This window comes from Helianthus annuus, chromosome 8 (assembly GCF_002127325.2).
Source record: "Helianthus annuus cultivar XRQ/B chromosome 8, HanXRQr2.0-SUNRISE, whole genome shotgun sequence".
Taxonomy (NCBI): Eukaryota; Viridiplantae; Streptophyta; class Magnoliopsida; order Asterales; family Asteraceae; genus Helianthus; species Helianthus annuus.
The window spans coordinates 60,769,652-60,792,569 of record NC_035440.2 but is presented as its reverse complement, the minus strand read 5'-3'; the positions used below and the strand labels follow the sequence as shown (position 1 = coordinate 60,792,569).

General features: G+C 39.1%; 1 protein-coding gene across 1 annotated transcript; it reads right to left on the bottom strand.

Annotated features, from left to right (window-relative positions):
* Positions 1-1,684: 1,684 nt before the first annotated feature.
* LOC110870108 lies at positions 1,685-2,818 on the bottom strand. The gene has a single exon (XM_022119306.1). The coding sequence runs from the start codon at positions 2,816-2,818 to the stop codon at positions 1,685-1,687; it is 1,134 nt and encodes a 377-aa protein (XP_021974998.1).
* Between the last annotated feature and the right edge of the window lie 20,100 nt (positions 2,819-22,918).

The following is a 22,918-nucleotide window of genomic DNA, read 5'->3' as shown; positions in this document are numbered from 1 at the left end:
CTGTTGCCGGAGGTGAAGTTGTTTGCCCGGAGTCGTCCAGGAATCATGTCCCTTCTTGTTCTGTCGATGATAACAACGAGGGGGTTACCAGACTGTCGGCATATGCTGTCGCTCGTTGGCTGATTGGAGAGGCCGGTGTTCGATTGTGTACCAACGGCGTCGCCGTGGTCCCTGTTTAGCCCCTCCGGCCGAGATTCCGACCGGCGAGCATGTGGTTGCTCCTACTGCAAGTGATGAGGAGGGTGTAAACCCTTGGATTGTTGATCCTCATCCTGTTACTTGAAGTGCTGCATACCCCTTTGGGTGTTTTGGATATGTTCCCTGGTGTGTAATTTGTTTATTTTGCATCTAATGTTTTGATACATTGCCGTGTTTTGTAAATTTTTGTTAATGTGCTTTGCACAAGTAACTCTTTTTTTTGATGCAATGCTATGCATATATGTTTTTTGTTATTGCGCGTGTCGCGCTAATGATATAAGTTGTGTTTGAATTACAATATGTTGCATGTGTATAATTACTTTGTTTAGGTAAAGCGAATAAGGATGGTATTGAGCTCATGTGTGAACGTAGGTTTGGACTATGCGCGGGACTTGTGCCCGTTAGATCGTTCATGAGACGTACAATGTTTTACCATATTGTTTTCGCGTGTACCAAAAGGAATTACATGCATTTTGTAATAAAAAATAAAATATATAAGGATAATCTTTGCATTGATAAGGCGCGGGGCCGATGGATACAAAGTGAATAATTAGAATAAATACATTGCCTGCATAAGTGTCTGGCCTTCTACGCCAGATGGCTTGGCTTGGTCACATGTAGCACCTGCGCAGCTGCTGCGCGTTCCAGGTGCGGGGCACGTCTGTTCCGTCGAGCCTCTTTAAGGTGTATGCCCCTTTACCCAGGACTTCATGGATGATGTATGGCCCTTCCCATTTAGGTGCTAGTTTGCCTGGCTTTTCCACGTTGGATGCTTCGTTGTTGCGCAGGACGAAATCTCCTAGGACGAAGGTGCACACGCGTACACGCGCGTTGTAGTATTTTTCTAATTTGGATTTATACCTTGCTTCTGCGATGGCTGCGTTCTCGCGCCTTTCCTCGAGAAGGTCCAGATCCATTCTTCGTTCTTTTTCATTATCTTGTTTTTCCATGGCGATCATGTGCGGCGATGGGAGGCCGATTTCTGCTGGTATTACTGCTTCCGAACCATATACAAGGCTAAATAGAGTTTCCCCTGTACTGGTTTTTGGCATGGTGCAATGGGCCCATAGGATGCTAGGGAGCTCATCTACCCATCCTCTACACGCAGTCCCCAATCTTGCCTTGATGCCATCAACTATTTGTTTATTCACGCTTTCAACTTGCCCATTTGCTTGTGGGTGCGCCACAGAGGCAAAGCTGTGCTCGATTTTCATTTCTTTAAACCACTTCTGGAGGTCTTCCGAGGCAAAGTTTGTGCCGTTATCGGAAATGATGCGTAATGGCAACCCGAACCGACAGATAATATGTTCCCATATAAACTTGCGGATTACCATTGCTGTGGTTGATGCTAATGCCTTAGCTTCCACCCACTTAGTGAAGTAGTCAACTGCCACTACGATGAATTTAACTGCGCCTGGCGCGTCGGGGAAAGAACCGACGAGGTCGATACCCCATTGTTGAAAAGGCCAGGCCGAGGTGACTGGAACTAGGGGATTTTTTTGGACGGAGGGTTTGGCACGTGGCGCTGACATGCTGCGCATTTGCGTAATAGTTCCACTGCGTCCACATGCATCCCTGGCCAATAATAGCCTGCATTCATTATCTTTGCCACTACCATGCGTGGTCCGGCGTGAATCCCGCATAATCCTTCGTGGATTTCTCTGACTAAATATTGCGCATCCGTTTTATCGACACAGCGTAGGAGTGGACCCATGAATGATTTTCGGTATAAGATACCGTCCTCCATTTCGTAGTTCAGCGCTATGTTTTGGATTTTCCTAGCTTCTGCTCTTCCTTCTGGAAGTTTGCCATGCTGTAAGTACGTAATGATCGGGGACATCCAGGATGGATTGCCGACCTCGATGATGTTCACTTGTCTTAGAAGAACAGATGGATTAGATAATACCTCGATGCAGACCTCTTTTGCTAGATGTTTGAAACTGGTGGCGGCCAATTTGCTCAGTGCGTCCGCATGTTTATTTTCACCTCTATTTATATGGACTATCTTGAAAGTTTGGAACTGGCTGATAAGCGTTCGTGCTTGCTCCAAATATAAAGCCATGGCTTCGCCCTTAGCGTCGTAATGACCATTGACTTGTTCTACCACTAGCTTGGAATCGACATGTGCTTCGAGGTTCTTTGCTTCCATTTTAAGTGCGAAACGGAGGCCCGCAAGAAATGCTTCGTATTCTGCCTCATTGTTTGTGCTTTTGAAATCTAGGTGTATTGCGTATGTGAGCTCGTGATTGTCTGGGCTAACCAGTCGAAGGCCTGCGCCTGCACCGTCATCGTTAGAAGCTCCGTCCGTGTGCAACGTCCAAACCCTATTGTCGAAGACTGGGATAGGGTTTTGGATTGCCTCGCATTCCTGTATTTTGTCGACTGGAACTTCGGTGGCGAAGTCCGCTAATACTTGTCCTTTGATTGCCGGTCGAGGTTTGTATAGGATATTGTATCCTCCTACCTCGATGGCCCATTTGGCCAAACACCCCGCGACATCGGGTTTAGACAGAATTTGACCTAGATGATAATTAGTGAGTACTGTAATAACATGGCTAGAGAAATACCGGCGCAGTCTTCGTGACGCGTGCAACAGTGCAAGGACGAGTTTTTCTATCATAGAGTAGCGTCTCTATGGGCCAGTTAACATCTTACTAATGTAGTATATCGGAGTTTGGATGCCATCTCTTTCTACCATTAACACCGCGCCAACTGCGACTTCCGCTGCGGACAGATATAAGATTAGCGGTTCTTCCTCTCGTGGCGCTGTTAAAGTTGGTAACTGGATCAGACATTCCTTCATTTGTTTGAAGGCCTTCTCCGCTTCTGGTGTCCATTGAAAATGACTCTTCTTAGCGCAATTGCGCAACGTGCTAATGAATGGATAAGATTTCGCGGCGTGATTTGCCAATAATCTATTCAGTGCTGCTAAGCGACCCGCGAGTCGTTGCATTTCTTTAACTGTTGCTGGTGACGGCATTAGTTGGATGGCCTCTACTTTCTCCGGGTTGACCTTGAAACCGTCTCTAGTTAATATGAACCCTAGAAATTTGCCCTCCTCCATCCCGAAGGAGCATTTCGTTGGGTTTAGCTTTAAATTGATGCTGCGCAAAGAATCAAACATGCGCTGAATGTTCGTGAGCATGGTCTCTTCTTCTTGGCTCATGATGACGAGGTCATCCATGTAAACTTCCACTATTTTTCCAATGTCTTCCCCGAAAACTCTATCTATCAAGCGCTGGTAAGTAGCCCCTGCGTTGCGGAGACCAAAAGGCATTTTCGTATAGCAAAAGATACCTTAACTGTACGGAAGGCCATTTTGTCTTCATCTTCCTCTTTCGTCTGTACTTGATGGTAGCCTTTATAACAGTCTAGAAAACACTTCCAGCGGAAGGATGCTAGAGAGTCGACTTTCTTGTCTATTTCTGGGAGTGCATAGCAGTCTTTCGGGCAGGCTTTGTTGAGGTCTTTGAAGTCGACACACATGTGCCACCCGCCATTGTGTTTTTGTACCATTACTACGTTGGCTACCCAGGTTTGGTATTGTACTTCGCGCAGGATCCCCGCATTAAGCAGTTCTGTTACTTGCTTGTTCATCGCTTCTGCTTTTTCTGCGCAGAGACTACGCCTTCCTTGTGTGACGGGTTCCGCTGAAGGCCGGACGTTTAAACAATGTTGCGCTATGTCTCGTGGTACTCCAGTCATGTCTGCTGGGAACCAAGTGAAGATATCCATGTTGCTGGAGAGTAGTTCCTTCAGTTTTATCCGGATTGCCGAGGAGATGGCGTGCCCTAACAGGATGGTTTGTTCTGGTTGCTCTTCGTTGAGAACCCATTTTTCTGGCTCGTTTGATGTTGAAGGTTTGGCAACCTTTGCTGGTGGTTCATCGTCCACATACATAACTTCCTTGCTGGAATACAAAATTGCTACCCCAGTTTCCGTCGGAAAACCGTAATTGTCGTGTGGTATGGAGGTAATCATGCTGAATTCTCTCTAAGAGCGTCTCCCCAGTAGTACATCATGACGTGATGTTGCTGGCATAACCATGAAATTCACTGTGACAGTGCGCGAGTGTTCGCCATCTGAGAGAGTCACAGGAAAAGCGATTTGACCCAACGGAAAACAACTTCGTTGCAGAAACCAGTGAGAGGGAAATCAACTGGTTTTAAGCGTGCCTTATCTTCTGGGCCAAGTTGTTTGAAACATTGTTCATAGATTATATCCATTGAACTTCCTGGATCTATGAACATATAATCAGTTCGGTAATGGCCGAAGATACCGGTGATAATTACTGGACGTTTTTCCTGAGGACCTCCAGGGACGACAGGGAATACCACTTGCTGTTCTCACCATTGCTGATTATGGCTTCGTTTGTTCGACCTTCGTGAGGTACCTCCTTGTACCATATTTATCTGCCTTGGTTTGACTTCCTGGTGATTGGTATCCTCTGGTTTTCGTACCATATCTCCTTGACTACTGAATTGGATGTCCCACTGACAAGCTGACCGTGGGTCCAATGTTGTAGTATCGAATTTTCCCTTACTTACTTCCTGAATATCAGATCCGTTGTTTAATAACTCAGATCTGATGTTTTGTGCAAAAATTTGGTTCATGGCGATCTGGAACCTGGTGAACCAATATTCTGGAGTTTCCTCCATGAGTAGATCTGGACGATTATGAACTCCCATTTGTACCTCGGGGCCGTTTCCTTCCAGATGACTTTTGTTGTTGTCTTCATTACTCATGATTCCGTCGATCTGGATACCTTGGGTTTTCGTGCCCTTGATTCCAGATCGAGGACTTGATGAGTGAGTTGTCGAGTTCTCTGCCATATGAAAACAGAGAATGAAGAGAAAATGAATTGGAACGAGAAGAAATGAATAAACTGAGAAATCGGTGGGCGCCAATGAAGAAACACTAGTTTAATTGACCGGAATCAACTGAACCAGGGGGTTTGAATCTGCATAAAAAGGGTTAAATCTTCTCGTCTGACTCGTGGGTGCGTGATCTTCTTCTTCTCACAATAACTGCAAAACAACCACCGTTAGACTCGCCAAGGGGATAATGGGGGTTCTCTCCATGACCACCCTCCGGCGTGAGAATAGGTACAGGGTTTTATGAAGAAGAAGTGAAAGTGAAGTGAATGTCACTTGAGAATTCTACTTGAATTATCCTTCTATTTATAGCCGAAGTTTGGGCGGGAAAACCTGTTGGTGAAATATTGACGAAAAGTGCTTTTTCCGTAAGTGGTTATTTTCCCTCCGTTAATCACTAATGATTTGAGTATGCACACAGATCGCGATTTTGATCAACGGTTGGGGTTTTGCCACGTGGAAAGTGGGCAAGTGAAGATCTCTATTCAATTCCGTGCCATCATCGTGACTTCAAGAGAGCCTGGGATGATGCCACGTGGCCATTCGGTTATAACCGACTGGTGGTACACGATGGAGCCTTCTAGAAGAATATAGTTGTAATCCTGTGTGACTCTTTATCGTGTGGTATCAGAGAAGTTATTTTTATCCAAGTCCGGATTTTATTTATGCGGAAGTGTTTAGCTAGGATTTTTATCCTGTCTGCTATGGAGATAAGTGCAAGGATTTGTTAGTCTCCTTTTGGCGCCCAGGTGTTGATCATTGTTTTCTTTCTAAGTTTTCTTCGTAAGACCAGTGCGCGGCCGCGCAAGGTCTAAAGAGGGTTAGAAGGATGAGGTTGTGGTATGATCCCAAGTACTTGAAGCAAGGTTTTTGGGACCTTACCCTTTCAGTAGTGATAAATTGGGTTTTCTTGTGAAAGATTAACCCTATTTTATTACAACAATGTAGTATTACTTTATTTTGCGTTTTTTATTGAAAAAGGAGTGATTTTGAGTAAATTACAAGTTTTGTCCTTTATGTTTACATTATATTGCAGGCGCTGTTCTTTTAGCCAAAAGTTTATAGGCGGTGGCCCTTAATCTTTCAAAATCTTGCACGTTTTGTCCTTTAGGCCAAACCGGGTTAGAAATCTCAGTTAAAAACTGTCATGTGCAATGCACATGAGGGTAAAATGGTAATTTCCCTCTCAACCCTTTCTAACACAACACTCACTCCATTATCTTCCCCAAATTTCTAAACTCAAATCATACATAGTATAGAGGTGCACTGTACCTTTTCGTTACAGATCTAGGTTACAAAAATCAACCTGGTGTGGTATGGGAAAACGAACCGGCCGGCGGTGTAAAATGAACTGGTCGGCGGTATAAAAATAAATTGGTGTGGTATGAGAAAACTGCTATGGAGATATTAAAGTACTTCAAACTATTATTGCAGCTCTGGGACACAAAAGATAATGCATATTAAAAGACTTTGTTATATCTTTGAGTGATGGGACTGCACAAAACCATACTTATTGGTAGTTTTTTTATATCTTATATCTAGCTATTGATACTTTTATTTTTACTTCACTAAATGCAATATAGAAACGAGGATTTAGAACTCGTGAAACAGAGCCTGCAACTCCACAATCCCGTATAAAGACAGGCTCGAGGTCAGTTTAATTACTATATGTAATTTATTATCTTTATGTCTCTAATTATCTAATTAGGGTAATTATTTACCAGTTATATATTGCAAAGTATGTATGTGTCTATTTATTGTAAAGTATGTAGGTCTGTATCTTGAATATGAAACATACACGTCTTGTTTGTCCAAGTGGGTTATGAATACAACGTTTGGCACTTATTGAATTATTTTGCAGGATATACGAGCTGTGATGCAACATCCTCAAAGAATTGATTATACGTGCAAATTCTTCAATCAGCTAAGGCCATGGGGTATGGGGCTTGGGTTGGGGTAAAACGCTCAAGCCACCACCCCGGGTGGGCTTGGGTTGGGGCGTGGCCCCTTGGGGCTTGGCTTTCAAGCCGGGCGTGGGGCGGTATGGCCAAGCGAGCTGGCAGAATCTCATTTACTCACCCCGCCACGTCAGGCGGCCATTTCAAATTTTGAATTTAAAAATTCAAACGGTCCCCCCATACCACCAAACCGCCACCCCGGTCTCTCAACAACCTCTATATATTTGTAACCCCCAACCCACTGGTCCCCCCATCCCACGAACCGAAACCCCACCGACTACCCCTTCTCTTGAACCCGCTACCCCACTGGTCCCCCCCATCCCACGAACCCAACACCGCTATGGCATCCTGGACCCATGAAGAAGAAATGGCACTCGTCACTAGCGGTTCCGAGCGGCGAGTTGAGCCACGAGGACCGGGTGGCGGTGGCGAACATAGAGTTTCGAGGCAAGGAGCGAAAGACGTTCGACAAGATCGACCTTTTTGAAATTTATTTAACGCTCTAGGTTTATTTTGTAATTTTTATGAATTATGTAATTTTTAGGATTATGTAATTTTAAATTTTAATGAAGTTGTAGGTTTTTTTTTATAAGTGTTGTGTGATTTTTTATAATTTTTTTGTAATTTTTTTTTAATTTATGCCACCGGTGCACCCAACCCAAGCCCAACCCACGCCCCGCCATACCCCGCGGACACGTAACCAGGCGGTGGGGGAGCTCCAATTTCACGTGTCAACCAATGCCCAACCCAAGCCCCACCATACCCCACGGTCTAAACCCTACAAATTTGGGGAAGATGATGGAGTGAGTGTTGAGTTTGAAAGGGTTGAGAGGGGAATTACCATTTTACCCTCATGTGCATTGCACATAACAGTTTTTAACCGAGATTTCTAACCAGATTTGACCTAAAGTACAAAACGTGCAAGATTTTGAAAGGTTAAGGATACCGCCTGTAAACTTTTGGTCAAAAAGACAACGTCTGTAATTTGATGTAAACATAAATGACAAAACTTTTAATTTACTCAGTGATTTTTTTATAAAGAACTCGACTCCTATTCGGCTTCACATGATATGTTGTATTTTGTGGTAGTAAAAACATAATTTATGTTACTCACAAACGAAGTGGTTGTGTTGAGTTAAACAAAGTTGAACAAACTTTTGGACTCAATATATGCTCGATTATATACTTATAATTGGTGTTTATAAATTACTAGTATTAAGCCTCCTGCGGTGCAGCGGTTGTCATAAAACTGTGTTAAGTGGTAGCAATACTATACCATTGTCAGCGACCACCAACACCGGAAAAACTCGTAAAAAAAATAAAAAAAAAACGGGAAAAAAATAACGCTGAGCGAAAAGCAGACGTTAAATCTTTAAATCACGCACGCTCGTTGTTGAGAAATTAAATCGAAACGTAAAACATAGAAAAAAATAACTAAGTCCATCCAGGACCCGCGTGTTGGACGAACTTGTCAAACGCAGAAAAATAGATGTGACGCGACGGGCCTTTCAAACTGGAAAAAATATACGAAAAAATGTTGAACCCCACACGCACGTTGCGGTGCGTTAACTCACAAAATTTAAAACGAAACGAAAAAACTTGAGAAATATGAAAAGTATGGCAGACCAAAATCAAAAATAAAAAAGAGTTGGGATTAAATCGCAAAAGATGAAAAACTTTGAGTTAAAAGTAAAAAAAACAAAGGGTCTAAATTGCAAAATTGAAGTTATTATTTAATTTTAGATAAAGATAAAAATAAAAATAGGTGATATCTATATATTGGTTATTAATTAATATTAATATTAAAAGAAATTTATTAAACATTAAACAAATATATATAAAATTTATGAGGTTGAAGGAGAAAATGGCATTTGGCATTATTTGGAGTCTTTTATTATAAGTTAGATTAGATAATAAAAACACTAAATTTGTAGTTTTCTGCTCGATTATATTATAATAAAAATACTAAATTTGTAGTTTTCTGCTCAATTATATTATAATAAAAATACTAAATTTGTAGTTTTCTTCTCGATATATATATTTGATATCATACTGCTCGATTGTATATATTTGATATTATAGAGTGGTATTTTATATAAAGTAAAGATCGAATACAAATGAGTCTTAATATACAAAATGTTCTTAGTGTGAGAATTGAATGAAACTTTTTTTCTTTTTTTCCCATCTACTTAAGAATGATATTTAATTGCAAAATGTAAAAAAAAAATCGTGATTTTACCATAATAGAGTAATTATGATTACTCTACAATATCACATAATTACTATACTAGTATTAGTGTAAAATCAAGATAGATTTTTTGGATTCTGATACTAAAATACATTCTTAATAAGATGGAAAACCTCTCTTTTATATATTAGGCTGCACGTGTGGGCTTTGGCCTGGGATGGTCGAGGAGCGGCGCCGAACCCAACACCATTTCGCCCCCCTACCCACGGCGTCCCTTCCGTCTGCAAGGAGACATTTGAGCCGGCCCACAAAAAGACAAAAAAGTGAACGTTATGCACAATGGACCGTTAAAAAAATGCCTAAAATAAAAACCAACTGCTAGTATTCAAAAAACCCACCAAATCAATAAAGTTTTTATATAAATACAACCTTTTTACCTCATTTTTAACCCACTACAACCCCATCTCTCTCACAACTTTTTATAATATCTTCTACTTTTTTATAAAACATTCTTCTACTTTTTACAATGGATCCATATAACCCGAACAACCCAAATCCAAACCCGAACTTTTTTTCGGTGTCCGGGTACTATCCTACAATGGAACCGAACGCTTTCTCGCAATTTTCCGTCAACTCTTTTGCGGGTTTCCAACAATCTCCGAACGCTTTTTTGAATACACAACAAATGCAAGCGTTACAAAACTTGATGATCCGAAACCCGTTCAACATGCAATCCGTTCAATCTTCTCAACCACCACAACCTGTTCAATCTTCTCAACCACTAGAACCCGTTGAAGACGACATTGAAGTCGTTCCAGAGACTGTTGGTGCATATTTTGTATGTCCGCCACTATGCGAATAAGCTAGATAGAGCGTGTGTTGAATATTGTATAGAATTGTATGAATAACGGATAAGGTTTCGTATGGAACAAAGTCCATTCAGACGGATGGAGTCCATCCGGACGGATGGAGTCCATCCGGACGGATGGACATTATGCTCATCCGTTAAACCCCATCTACCATAGGTTCAGTATTGTAAAGGTCCATACGGACGGATGGACATAGGTTCATTCGGGCGGATAGACTGTTGCCTATAAATAGGGATGTGAGGTTCCCATTTGGACAAGCTTTTGGTTCCCTATGGGGAGATGCTGTGCAACTGGTTTCACGAGTATGTAACTGTTATACTTTAATAGAAACCAGACTATAAGTGATTGTTCAGTGTCGTATTCTACTTCTACTCCTTTCTAATCACCGAACCGGTTATATCGGGACCAAAGCTCCGTCAAACTCGCCGGATCTTGGAATCTCAATTGGTATCAGAGCAACGGTACCAATTCAACCGATCTAACAGTTGATTGAATCACCTACGCTCATAAATTTTGTATTTGTAGGGAGTTTTGACGTAAAAATCGAATAAAACATCAAATTGAAGGTCAATTCACGGATGGAATTTCAAATTGAAGACATCATTAGATTAGGAATTGATTTTCTCACAATCCTGTGAAGTTTCATCATGAAATTCGCAGAAATAAAGATTTTGGATCGAAAAATGTTATTGGGATGTTCGAACATGTTTGGACGGATGGAGTACATCCGGACGGATGGACATAGGCACATCCGGACGGATGGGGACATTCAGGGTTAAAACGTCAACTCGTTCCAAAATCAGTTCATTCGGACGGATGGACCTACTCCATTCGGACGGTGAACAAATGCCTAAAAAAGGCATTTTTTGATCGCAATGACGAGGTGAGTCTCTAGAAAAAATTCGGTGATTGAAATTTTTTTCGAGTTTTTAACAATCAAGCTGGGTTGTTCGGGGACACCGTCTGGGGCTTTAGCAAACAAATTTGATGATGCGATCACAGATTGTGGAAATTAGTGGGGTAGTCATGATACTGGTGCAGAATGTATATCATCTGGGTGATCTGACTAGTTATGGGTCGTAACGTAAAATCCGCAATGATGAAAAACTAATGTTTTGGAAAAAAATGTCATATTTTCGGCATAGTCGAGTTTTTCACAGATAAAAGAAAACTGGATTGCTCAGTTTGAGGGGGAATTCAGTGGTAAGACATCAGAATTTGCAAAAATGAGGGGGAATAAAAATTTCAGATGAGATTCTAGCATTTGTAAAATTCGTGACGATGCAACAATATTCGGGTGGTTCCGACTTCAGAATTATCTAGGGCTGTATAGGATCTGGACTTGTGAATTCGTGATTATAGGAAGTTCAGACTCTACAGATCAGGGTCAGATTGATGTCTTAGGGTTTAAGTCCCGGGTCTTCGTCAAGCCGGTCAGCAGGATTAGCATCAGGAGATGATACTTATAAGATATCACAGACGTGTGATAGTCTAAAGTGTCAGAATGGTTAATCTTCGAGCAGATGAATTGTTTTTCGGACTAACCACCGGGGAATGAAGATATTTGTTGGTTAAGTTGCTGCCGGAACTAGCGGAGAAGACTATGCATCTGTTATCGTGACTGAAGAGGAAGAATGTGAATTTGATCGTGAATGAATGTTTCTGAGTTTTGAATGCGTTACCAGATGATTCGTTATCCGATGAAGATTTGCTGATTATGGAGATTACCGTTTACATGGATCTATCATTCTTGAAGGTGTTTAAAGTTGATCAAGGAAAACGGGGTTTCAGATTTTTAGGGGTAATCACAGATTTGAAGTTAACTACTGGGGTATTTGAAGTTTCTATCAATTGCCAGTTGGGTTTTTGTACAATACTCAGATCAAGCAGGCGGAATGCGAGATCGATGGTGCTGAAATGATATATCAAAAACCGAACGCGGATGTAGCTAAAGTTGAAACAGAGAAGCTACATTGATTAGTTTCAAGTTGGTGATTGTTCATGAAGATTGCAGTTTAAAAAATCAGAGGAGGAGTCGTGAACTGTGCAAACAACGACCTGAAGATGCATTTCAGGGGGAACTTGTTCAAACACTGTCAAAGAAAACCTGGATCATCAATCAAGGGGGAATCTATTGAAGATTTCAAGATGCCTGATTGAAGTTGCAGAATATTTGAAGTTGCAGAATATTCAAACGTAGCTCAAGGTTTTCAAAGTGACGATTTGACAGTGACGGCCAAGGGGGAATCTGTTGGTGCATATTTTGTATGTCCACCACTGTGCGAATAGGCTAGATAGAGCGTGTGTTGAATATTGTATAGAATTGTGTGAATAATGGATAAGGTCTCGTATGGAACAAAGTCCATTCGGACGAATGGAGTCCATCCGGACGGATGGACATTATGCTCATCCGTTAAACCCCATCCACCACAGGTTCAGTATTGTAAAGGTCCATCCAGATGGATGGAGTTCATCCGGATGGATGGACATAGGTTCATTCGGGCGGATAGGCTGTTGCCTATAAATAGGGATGTGAGGTTCCCATTTGGACAAGCTTTTGGTTCCCTATGGGGAGATGCTGTCCAACTGGTTTCATGGGTATGTAACTGTTATACTTTAATAGAAACCAGATTATAAGTGATTGTTTGGTGTCGTATTCTACTTCTACTCCTTTCTAATCACCGAAGCAGTTATCTCGGGACCAAAGCTCCGTCAAACTCGCCGGATCCTGGAATCTCAGAGACGCAACCACAATCTTCTAAACGTAAAAAAGGAAAGCCAGTGGCAGTTGACCAAAATTAACTTTCGAAACCGAAGCCAAAACCGTGGACGCGGATCGAGGAGGAGGCCTTAGCGAAGGCGTATATTAGCACATCCACACACCCCGTTAAAGGTATGTAAAGTTAAATTTTTATTTTTTTTAATATATACCTCTTAATATAAATTTTAATTTTTTTAATACATACTTTTGTTAAATATAGGTAACAACCAAATCGGCGAGGGGTTTTGGAAAGCGGTATTATCAAAGTTCCTTGGGATAATGGAACAAGGACAATATCGAGATGTCGACTCGATATCTTCGAGGTGGTGAAAGATGAATCCGGTCGTGAACCAATTTCGGCGCAATTTGAACCGTAAAACCGCTTTTCCACACATTCGGGCTTGGGAAGTTATACGAACGTCCAACAAGTGGGTGCCGGTTCGAAATGAGGTTGAGATGGCAAAACGACAAAAACCTTGGAGACCGGTAGTTTTAGCGCCGGCGGCTCGAACGCAAGATGTCAAATTAATTTAAACGACTACACCAAATTTGACGAAGAAGAGTACGCCGTACGAGAGGAGGAACGTCCCTCGGGCCAGGACAAATCAAAAAAGGAGGCGGCTACAAAGAAAAAAAACGAAAAGGAGGGGGGCGATTGGAAGATGGAGGCGTTTATGGCCCAATTCAAAGCATATACGCAGGTCACAGCCCAAAAGGCAAAGGCGAAGGAACGCGTGGTTGAAGAAAAGGTTCGGATGAACAATGAAAAAAACCAACTAAAATAATAGGACATAATGATGGCCGACGTTGAAAATTATCCCGAAAAAAACGAGCTACTTTAAAAAAATTGCAAGAAAGAATCATGAAAAAGTATGAAAGTTCTTAGAATTTTTAATTTTTTTAATTTTATTTTTTTCAAACTTATGTAATGTTTGTTTTTTTAATATTAATGAATTTATTTTTTTTAACTGATGTAATGTTTGGTTTTTTAAAAAAGGTAGATAAATTTAAAAAAAAATTAAGATGGTGGGGTTGGATTGTCACACCCCGACCGCGTAAAACAACAAACCGTGGCGGAAACGTCTGGGAGTGGAGTGACAGAATTATTGTTCCACAACCATGGTAAATTAAAGTTCGATTTTATTTGAAATTAAGAGGTTACATTGTCTTAACACAAAAGAAACATAACATAATTAAACTAGTCTTGCATATTTTATTGTCACTAAGTCCTGAGTCTGCCTATGTGTATCTTGATCAACCCTATGCATCAACTCCTGAAAACACATGTGAAAATAGGTGTGTCAGCATAAAAATGCCTGTGAGATACATAGGTTTTGTGTAACCAGGATTCATGACTTGTAAGTTAAAAGAAATGTTTAACAAAAAGTTAGCCATGAATCTTGTAAAATGTTTTCCTTTGCAAATCATTCGAAAATCGATAATTGTATAAGTTATGTCGTTTATAAATTGATGTCTTGTGAAAATATGTCATTTGTATAAAATGTATTATGTCATTGAATAAATTGAAATGATTTAGATAACGCTACGATATGTAATATCATAAAAGCACTTATATATAGGAAGTACCAGCGGCGTATCCACCATGCTTTTATCATACTACATGTCGCCTCTTTAAGTAAACCACTTACCAAATAACCACCGAAATATCTTGTTTTAACCAATGTCTGAATGTTTATGTGTAAACAATGTATAATGTCAAATGTTACTCAAGTCTTGTATAATCAAATAATATGTATGGCAAGCGAAAAGTATCAACTCAAACCATGTGTATAATGTTAATGTGTAAACAAATGTATGGTGAATAAGAGTATTACTCAATCCCATAGTAAAATGTACAAAACAATGTGTTTGATTAAATCATAGTTTAAGTTAAAAGTTATGTTTTGCAAAATCAATGCTTTACTGATACAAACATTTATGCGGTAATGTTAAACGCATACATTCAAGCCTTGAGACTGTAGGATAAACCTTTAAACAAATCAAAGGTTTATTAAAAATGTTTTAGGATTCTGTCATTCCTTACGTCCAAACAAACCTAGGATTCTAGGAATGGGAGTTGTCAATTCCTATGGTACCACTACATACTACCGAGTGGCATGATCAGTGTTAATGAACGTATTTTAGTTTCGTTATACAAACCAAATGTCATACCAAATGTAAGCATGTTATGTGAAAAAAATGTACTAAGTATGCTAAGTTAACATATGAAGCAGAAATGTTATGTAAATCAATGTGCTAGCATGCTCAGTAAACATACATAGCAGAAATGTAATGTAAATCAATGTGTCCATATGCTGAGTAAACATATGCAACAAACGTGTTTATGAAAACAATGTGCTAGCATGCTTAGTCAACATACATAGCAAATGACAATTAAAATCATGTACTATATGCGTACTAATGAACATAGCAAGTATATGTCATGAAAGCACGAAAAGCACGAAAGTAACAAGTAGGCACATGTGTATCACCCCAAAACATTTGAAAACAGTAAAAGAGGGGACTATGTGTAGGATCGAATTCTGACCTGAATGAGTCGTTCAGAGGTGTTCTTCTCTGTTTCAGGTGCGGAATAACAAGAAACGGAGGTAGAAATAGCTGAATCTTTACTTAATCTACTGATTTTATTGATTTGACAACGTTTACAGCTCGATCTTCACACCGGCAGCACCTCGGTATGGAATTCAAGAAGGTTACAAATGATTTCACTCAAGTCCCTATATATAGTATTGGTGGTTTTGCTTATATGTAGATGTATATATAAGCAGAACCTCTCCTAAGGTTTCCCACATACGGACATGTACATATAAGCGAAACCTCTCATAAGGTTTCCCATATACGGACATGTACATATAAGCGGAACCTCTCATAAGGTTTCCCACATACGGACATGTACATATAAGCGGAACCTCTCATAAGGTTTCCCACATACGGACATGTCGGGAAATCTCGTACAATGAGCCCTAATCTAACATTCTAAGACTAAGACACGATACAAGACGAAGTCGACAGATGCATGCACTAACAGACTCCCCCTCAGATGTTGACGAGTCTTAAGTGTCGAGTCTTCGCATCTTCAGTCTTGATCTGTCTCTGGGCTTCGCTTTCTTAATCTATTCACGCAAGACTTCAGACTCCCCCTTGCGATATGCTGGCATTTCTTCAGTTCATCAGCATCATTAGCTTTAGGATCGTTGTCTGGTTTTCCGTCTAACAGCTTCTCATCTTATCCTGTAAAAGCTCTACCTCAAAGTAAATTTCTCTCACATACATATTTCAAACATAAACACATGTACTAACTCAGACTCACTTCTCAAAAACAAAATGATTTTCCAATCTGATGAACCACTTTAAGGTTAGATTATGAAAACATTTAATTCCAAACATACACTCCCCCTCAAATATTGCTCATCATGTTTAGCACTCGGAATTTTGAAAATCTGCTTTTCAATACCAGTTGTCAAAAATCTTTTTAAATTTTCTGAAACTTTATGCTAAAACACACTGAAAATCTTTTTGGATTTTGTAATAAATAAAACATGAAATGCAGTAAAGAAATATTTACAAACAATATTTTTGTGAGTTCGTGTAAGAGGATCATATCAGTTTTGAGACAAATCACCAACACCGTTAAGCTTCATTTCATTTTAAGTTTTAAACAATTCACCTAGATTGTCAGTATATTTGTCCACTTAAATTTTCACACAAAGTTCAATTGATCCGAGATACGATGTTAATGTTTTAAGAACTTAAACTTATCCGTGTGTCCCATCACTTGAATATACTCCCGTATCCAGATCCCAACATTCAGTCTTACAGGTGAGTATACCACAGATGATATCTGTAAAGGGTTTAGATGCGAGGGCCGTGAGAGCTCAGGTCGATACTTCCGTATACGCAGAGAGATGACGGCTTTGACTTTTTGGTGTGTCCCCTTTAGAGGATCTTTTTGTTTCAACAGCAGCGACTATCAATTTTATTGTTTCATCAGCTTGCTGAGAGCGATGCTATGTTTCAAGCATTTGCGGAAAGCATTATCCGGGGACTAGGTCAGAACTTCCATTCAGCAGAAGTCCCGGGAGAATACCCCAGATATTACTGAGCATAAAGACCTAGTATCTCAGAATAAGGGACCTTTCAAACAAGATTTCAGGGGTTAGCTATATATCCAAGATATTGTTACCCACAGAATAAGCAAGTTTGAATTTTTAAGTTTATATCTCATCACAATCTACTAAATGTGTAAAAACCTACTGGCATATCCGCAGTGAGATTGTTTTTCACATTTTAACTCTCCAATTCTTTAGCATGTTGTGACAGTCCACTGATGTACTATCATTTCCTCTTTTCACAACGAAACTCATTTTTGAATTTTATCATGTGTTTGGCTTTTTCAAATTTTCTAATGTTTTTGGATTTTCTGAAATTTTCTACTCCCCCTAAAATGCAAACACATTAAAGAAAAGTTTAAAACACACTAAGCTCTTGACCCACTAGAACACAAACAAACTGTACAAAAACTTGACAACTGACATCGGATTGCATCAATTCGCCATCCACTGTGCTTAAACAATCTGAACTCCCCCTATCACAAACCATTTTCTCATTGAGATTTCAAAACACTTAAGTTTGTTTTAATCAAAATGATTTTTCCGGAAAATAAGTTTGTTTTTACCACTTGTAAGTTTACCACTTGTTTAAATACGGGGATATGGTTCATCATCTTGTCAGTTTTATCAAATGTAGTAAATCAAGTACAACTTAATGTCCTTGATTCACTGTTTGCAATCAAGCAACCTCTAAACCACTTGTAAGAATAACCACTTGTAGGTATAACCAATCAATACCAATTGTAGGAATGAGTCATCTACATTTTACCCATCAAAGTGCCGATTCCTGCTTCGCACTTACCAACCTGGAAGCTCCGACGTAGTCATTCAACCTGTAAAATTTTAAAAATTTCCAGTATTTTTAAAAACAACCTTATTAAACATGAAAGATGCCGATTCCTGATCCACGATTACAAACTTGGGATCTCCGGCAAGTCAGGTTTTTCTATTTAAACAGATTCACCCAAGCCTGACGATCCTTGGGTGGCTTTGAATTCTTGTTCAACAATGGTGGAAAGTTTGCATCATCCATTGTTAAACCTGAATTCTCCATTTTTACCTCAACCAATGGCTCCTCTGGCTTTGACGAACCAGAATCATTGCCTGCACATGGCTTGTCTGACTTTGACCTGTCAGATTCATCGCCTGAAGGTGGCTTGTCTGACTTTGACATGTCATATTCATCGCCGACCATTTTCTTCTTCTTCTTTTCTTCTTTCGTCCTCAGATTTGTATCCGATGAATTCGTCTTGCTTGACTTTGCAATCGAGGGAGTCAATTCATCAGAACTGTTATTTTTACCAACAGATGAACCCGAGGACAAGATCTTCTCGAGATACTCTCTCGCTTTCTTTCTTTTCTTTCTCAGTCTGTCTTTTTGCCCTTGAGAAAGCTTTACTTTCTTCTCTTGAACTTTCAGTTCTTGAACTTTTGGTTTTTGAACTTTTGGTTCTTGAACTTTCAGTTCTTTTGGCTTGACATTGACTAGAATCTTTGCCAATTTCTGAAAATTAACCCTCAATCTTTCATTCGATCTCCTTGGGCAATCTCTAGCAATGTGACCTCTGATGTTGCAGTTAAAGCATCTTCTCGTCTCATAATTCCAACTTTGGCAGTTAACAGCAATGTGTCCTTGATAACCGCATCGGTAACACACTCTGTTATCGTACCATGTACCACCTTCAGTCCAAATGCTCAAATCAAAACACTGTTTGGCTTGGTGATACTCCTTTTTCCTCTTGATTGCTGGATTTGACTTTCGAGCATTGTGGTCCGACCTGCACCACTTATTGCCAACAATTTTTGGATTATCATTTTTTACTTTTTGTAATTTTTGATTTTGATTGAATGATCGATCTGATGACCTTTTATTATTTTTTTGAACAATTTTTTTATTTTTAATTTTTTGTTTCTGTTCCGCTTTCTTCTTCAAAGGTTTTTGCTTAGAGCATTCACCTTTTTCAGTTGATTGCAGAACAGTTTTCTGAAATTTTTCTTTTAATTTCAAAAACAATTTTTGTTTTTCAATTTTTTCATTTTCATCATCAGATTTCTCATCACAATCTTCAACTTTGACATTGTCAAAGTTTGTGACATCGTCACTTATTGTAACAGAATTGATTGGTTTTGGACATGGAATATTCAAAAAATCTGATGAAGTCACAAAACCTTTCAATTTCTTTTCAAGTTCAACAATCTTGTTTCTTGAATTCTCAGCTTCAGTTCCAAGCTGAGATATTCTTTCAAGATGAGACTTGATTGATTTTTCATTTTCATTCTTCATGTTTTCAAGAACAAATTTTTCATTTTCCAAAACTTTTATCTGTTCTTGAAATTTTGTTTCATTTGCTTTCAAGTTCTTGTTCTCAAGCTTTATCTAGAAATCTTCATTTTCTAAAGATTTCTTTTTTGCTTTCATCCTTTTCTTCTAACTCTTTGATTTTCTTTCGAGCACATTCACCTTCTTTTTCAAGTCTAATAATTTTCTGAAGATAGGAATTTATCATTTTTTGCTTTTCAATGTTGTTTTGACTAAAAACATTTCTTCCATCTTCAAGAATTTTTATTTGACTTTGAAATTCTTTTTCCATTTTTAATTTTTCATTTTCAAAAATTTTGATTTTATCTTCAAAGATTTTTGCACTTTCATTCAATTTATTGTTTTCCAATGTTAAACTGTTCAAATCACTTAACAGTTTAACATTTTCGGATTTCAGCATCTCACAAGTTTTCTTCAATCCCAATATCTGTTTATCATCATCTTTCATCTCAATCTGTTTCTTTCCCCTTTGGTCATCATTTTGACTTTTCTTATTTTCAGCATTGATCACCATCTGTTCTTCAATCTTTTCAATGAGTGGACAAATTGTCAGTTGGGAAAATTTTCCAGAAATCTTCAAGTTCAAGATATAATTTTCCCATTCTTCTTGAGGTAAAGCACTGACAAATTTTTCAACCCATTCTTCTGGTCTTTTGGTTATACCAATTTTGGACATTGAACGAACAAGATGTCTATACCTCTCAATGATAGTCTTTGTGTTTTCTCCTGGATAACCTGAAAATGAATCAAATTCTTTCTTTAATACATTTATTCTATCAAATGTTTCTTTAGTCATATTAAAGAAATTGGTATCCATGATTCGGTAACGCGTTTTTCAAAATCAGTGACAAATAAGCAAAATCAGATGTTCACAAGAGTGAAACTACTTATGTCCGAATAAGTGAAACTAGTTATGTCCGAATAAGTGGAACTACTCAATGTCCGAATAAGTGGAACTATCAATGTCCGAATAAGTGGAACTATCAGTGTCCGAATAAGTGGAATTATCAGTGTCCGAATAAGCGGAACTATCAGTGTTCGAATAAGCGGAACTAACTTGTTCAAATAAGCGGAACTAACTTGTTCGAATAAGCGGAACTAACTTGTTCGAATAAGCGGAACTAACTTGTTCGAATAAGCGGAACTACACAATGTCCAAATAAGCGAAACCTATTCAAAGGTTAATTTGAACCATTTTTAGTCCGTATTTTAGTCCGAAACTTTCCAGGGTTTATTAATGTCCAATAACACACGTTCTGTGAAATTTTGAGCGAATTCTGACTGGTAAAACTTTCTGAAATGATAAAAGAAGGTGTAGAAACAAGAAATCTCGATGAAATCCAGCTATTCTCTGCAGAACTCCTCCTCCTGAGCTCTGATACCACTTGTAGGATCGAATTCTGACCCGAATGAGTCGTTCAGAGGTGTTCTTCTCTGTTTCAGGTGCAGAATAACAAGAAACGGAGGTAGAAATAGCTGAATCTTTACTTAATCTACTGATTTTATTGATTTGACAACGTTTACAGCTCGATCTTCACACCGGCAGCACCTCGGTATGGAATTCAAGAAGGTTACAAATGATTTCACTCAAGTCCCTATATATAGTATTGGTGGTTTCGCTTATATGTACATGTACATATAAGCGGAACCTCTCCTAAGGTTTCCCACATAGGGACATGTACATATAAGCAGAACCCCTCATAAGGTTTCCCACATACGGACATGTACATATAAGCAGAACCTCTCATAAGGTTTCCCACATACGGACATGTACATATAAGCGGAACCTCTTATAAGGTTTCCCACATACGGACATGTCGGGAAATCTCGTACAATGAGCCCTAATCTAACATTCTAAGACTAAGACACGATACAAGACGAAGTCGACAGATGCATGCACTAACACTATGCACTCACTTGATATTGCTTAGAAGTCTTGATATAACAATCAAACAATGCTAGAAGGATCACGGAATCAATCGGCACCTAATATAGGTAACTACGTTTATAAACCGGACCTAAATCGTAAGATCGGATAGAATGAGGTTTCGTAAACCAAATGAGTATTGGAACTCATGTAATCATGGTTTAGCAAAGCCTACATTCTAAATCGCAACCTATCCTAAGTGCTTACGACCCGTTTAGGTAGCTTACGCTACTTTAACGCGTCATTTGCGTAAAACGCGTTCAGACCGCCTAACTAGTCCTATGACAAGTATTATATGCCTTAACATGTCTAATAATATTGCCTAATCATTTTAGATGTCAAAATTTAGGTTACATATGCTTAAAATGAAATTATGCGTAAAAAAGGGCATTTTGGTCATTTTCCTAAGGCATATAAACTACCTATCATATAACTAACTAAATGAAGTGACCATAAGGTATAACCTCAGAAGGTTATTCCCTATACAACTATGGTCACAAAATATGTATGGACGGATCCTAATGATCTACCAAACGGGTCGGGTTCGAAATTCTAAGCGGTTGTTTAGACCGCTTATCTTACGACCCTATATAAGCACTAGACTAAAAGTGATGAGTTAAACATGTTAAAACATGTTTAACTAAGTTAGAAAACAAGTTTGATATCAAAACAAAGGGTTTTGATACCCGAAAATAGCTTCGTTGCAAAATACGCATAAATACGTACTTTGACCGAAACTTTGACTCGTCACTACACCTAATCAACGTGGTAATCAGTAGGTATAGTCACAAGGGACTATAACCATCGTGATTACGCTCACGTTGCAAAGTTCAAACGAACTTTGTGTTGACCAAAGACTGGTCAAAGCAGAAAGTCAAACACTGTTTGACTTTCACGCTTGAAAAGCATAAACAAGCATGAAAGAAGCTTACAAAAGGTCCAAGCAAGGAAGAAGTGATTCAAAATACTCAGGTATGAAGTGTTAAACTTCAACTTAAAGCAATATTGAATCAAATGTGAGGAATGAAGTGAAGAACCCACTTCTATTTATAGTAAGTTAGGATCAACAAGATCATTCCAAGTGTTATGAGAATCAATCTTGGCCATCCATGTGTTGCACATGGTTTTGAATACTATGGGACCTCAAATACCAGCTCCAAGTATTGAAAAGCTTACATAAAAGACCCTGAAATTCAAGCCAGATGCTGAAAACAAAGTTTCTGTCAAAACAGGGGCGTCGTGTGTCGCGACTGTCACACCCCGATATTTACAGCTCAGCCCGGTGGGCCCGGTGGGAAGTATCGTGTTATAAGATTGATATCGTCATAGTCAAACATACACAGAATAGCACATCGGAAGTCTTGGAATATAAAATATTATTATAACCCAAATGTCTGAAAATATTGAAAGGATAATTACATACGAGCTTGCAACATTAAATCCACAGGCGGATCTATATAATAATGTACAAAATGAAGTTTAGCAGAGTTTAGGGCATCCAAAGGATTTGCAAGATCCTTTATTAACACCAAGCAGCTCCCAGCCTATTTGCGTATAGTACCTTTCACTTAGTCTTTTTGAAAAATACGTCAGTTTACACTGGTAAATACAATTAACTGACACATTTGAAAATGTTTATGAAAATTGGTTTAGGTGCACAAGGCACGAAAAATATTTTATGAAAATTTATTTA

What these genes read in the sequence shown, in the direction of transcription:
- LOC110870108 (XM_022119306.1), bottom strand. Translation starts at nt 2,818, where the DNA reads ATGATAGAAAAACTCGTCCTTGCACTGTTGCACGCGTCACGAAGACTG.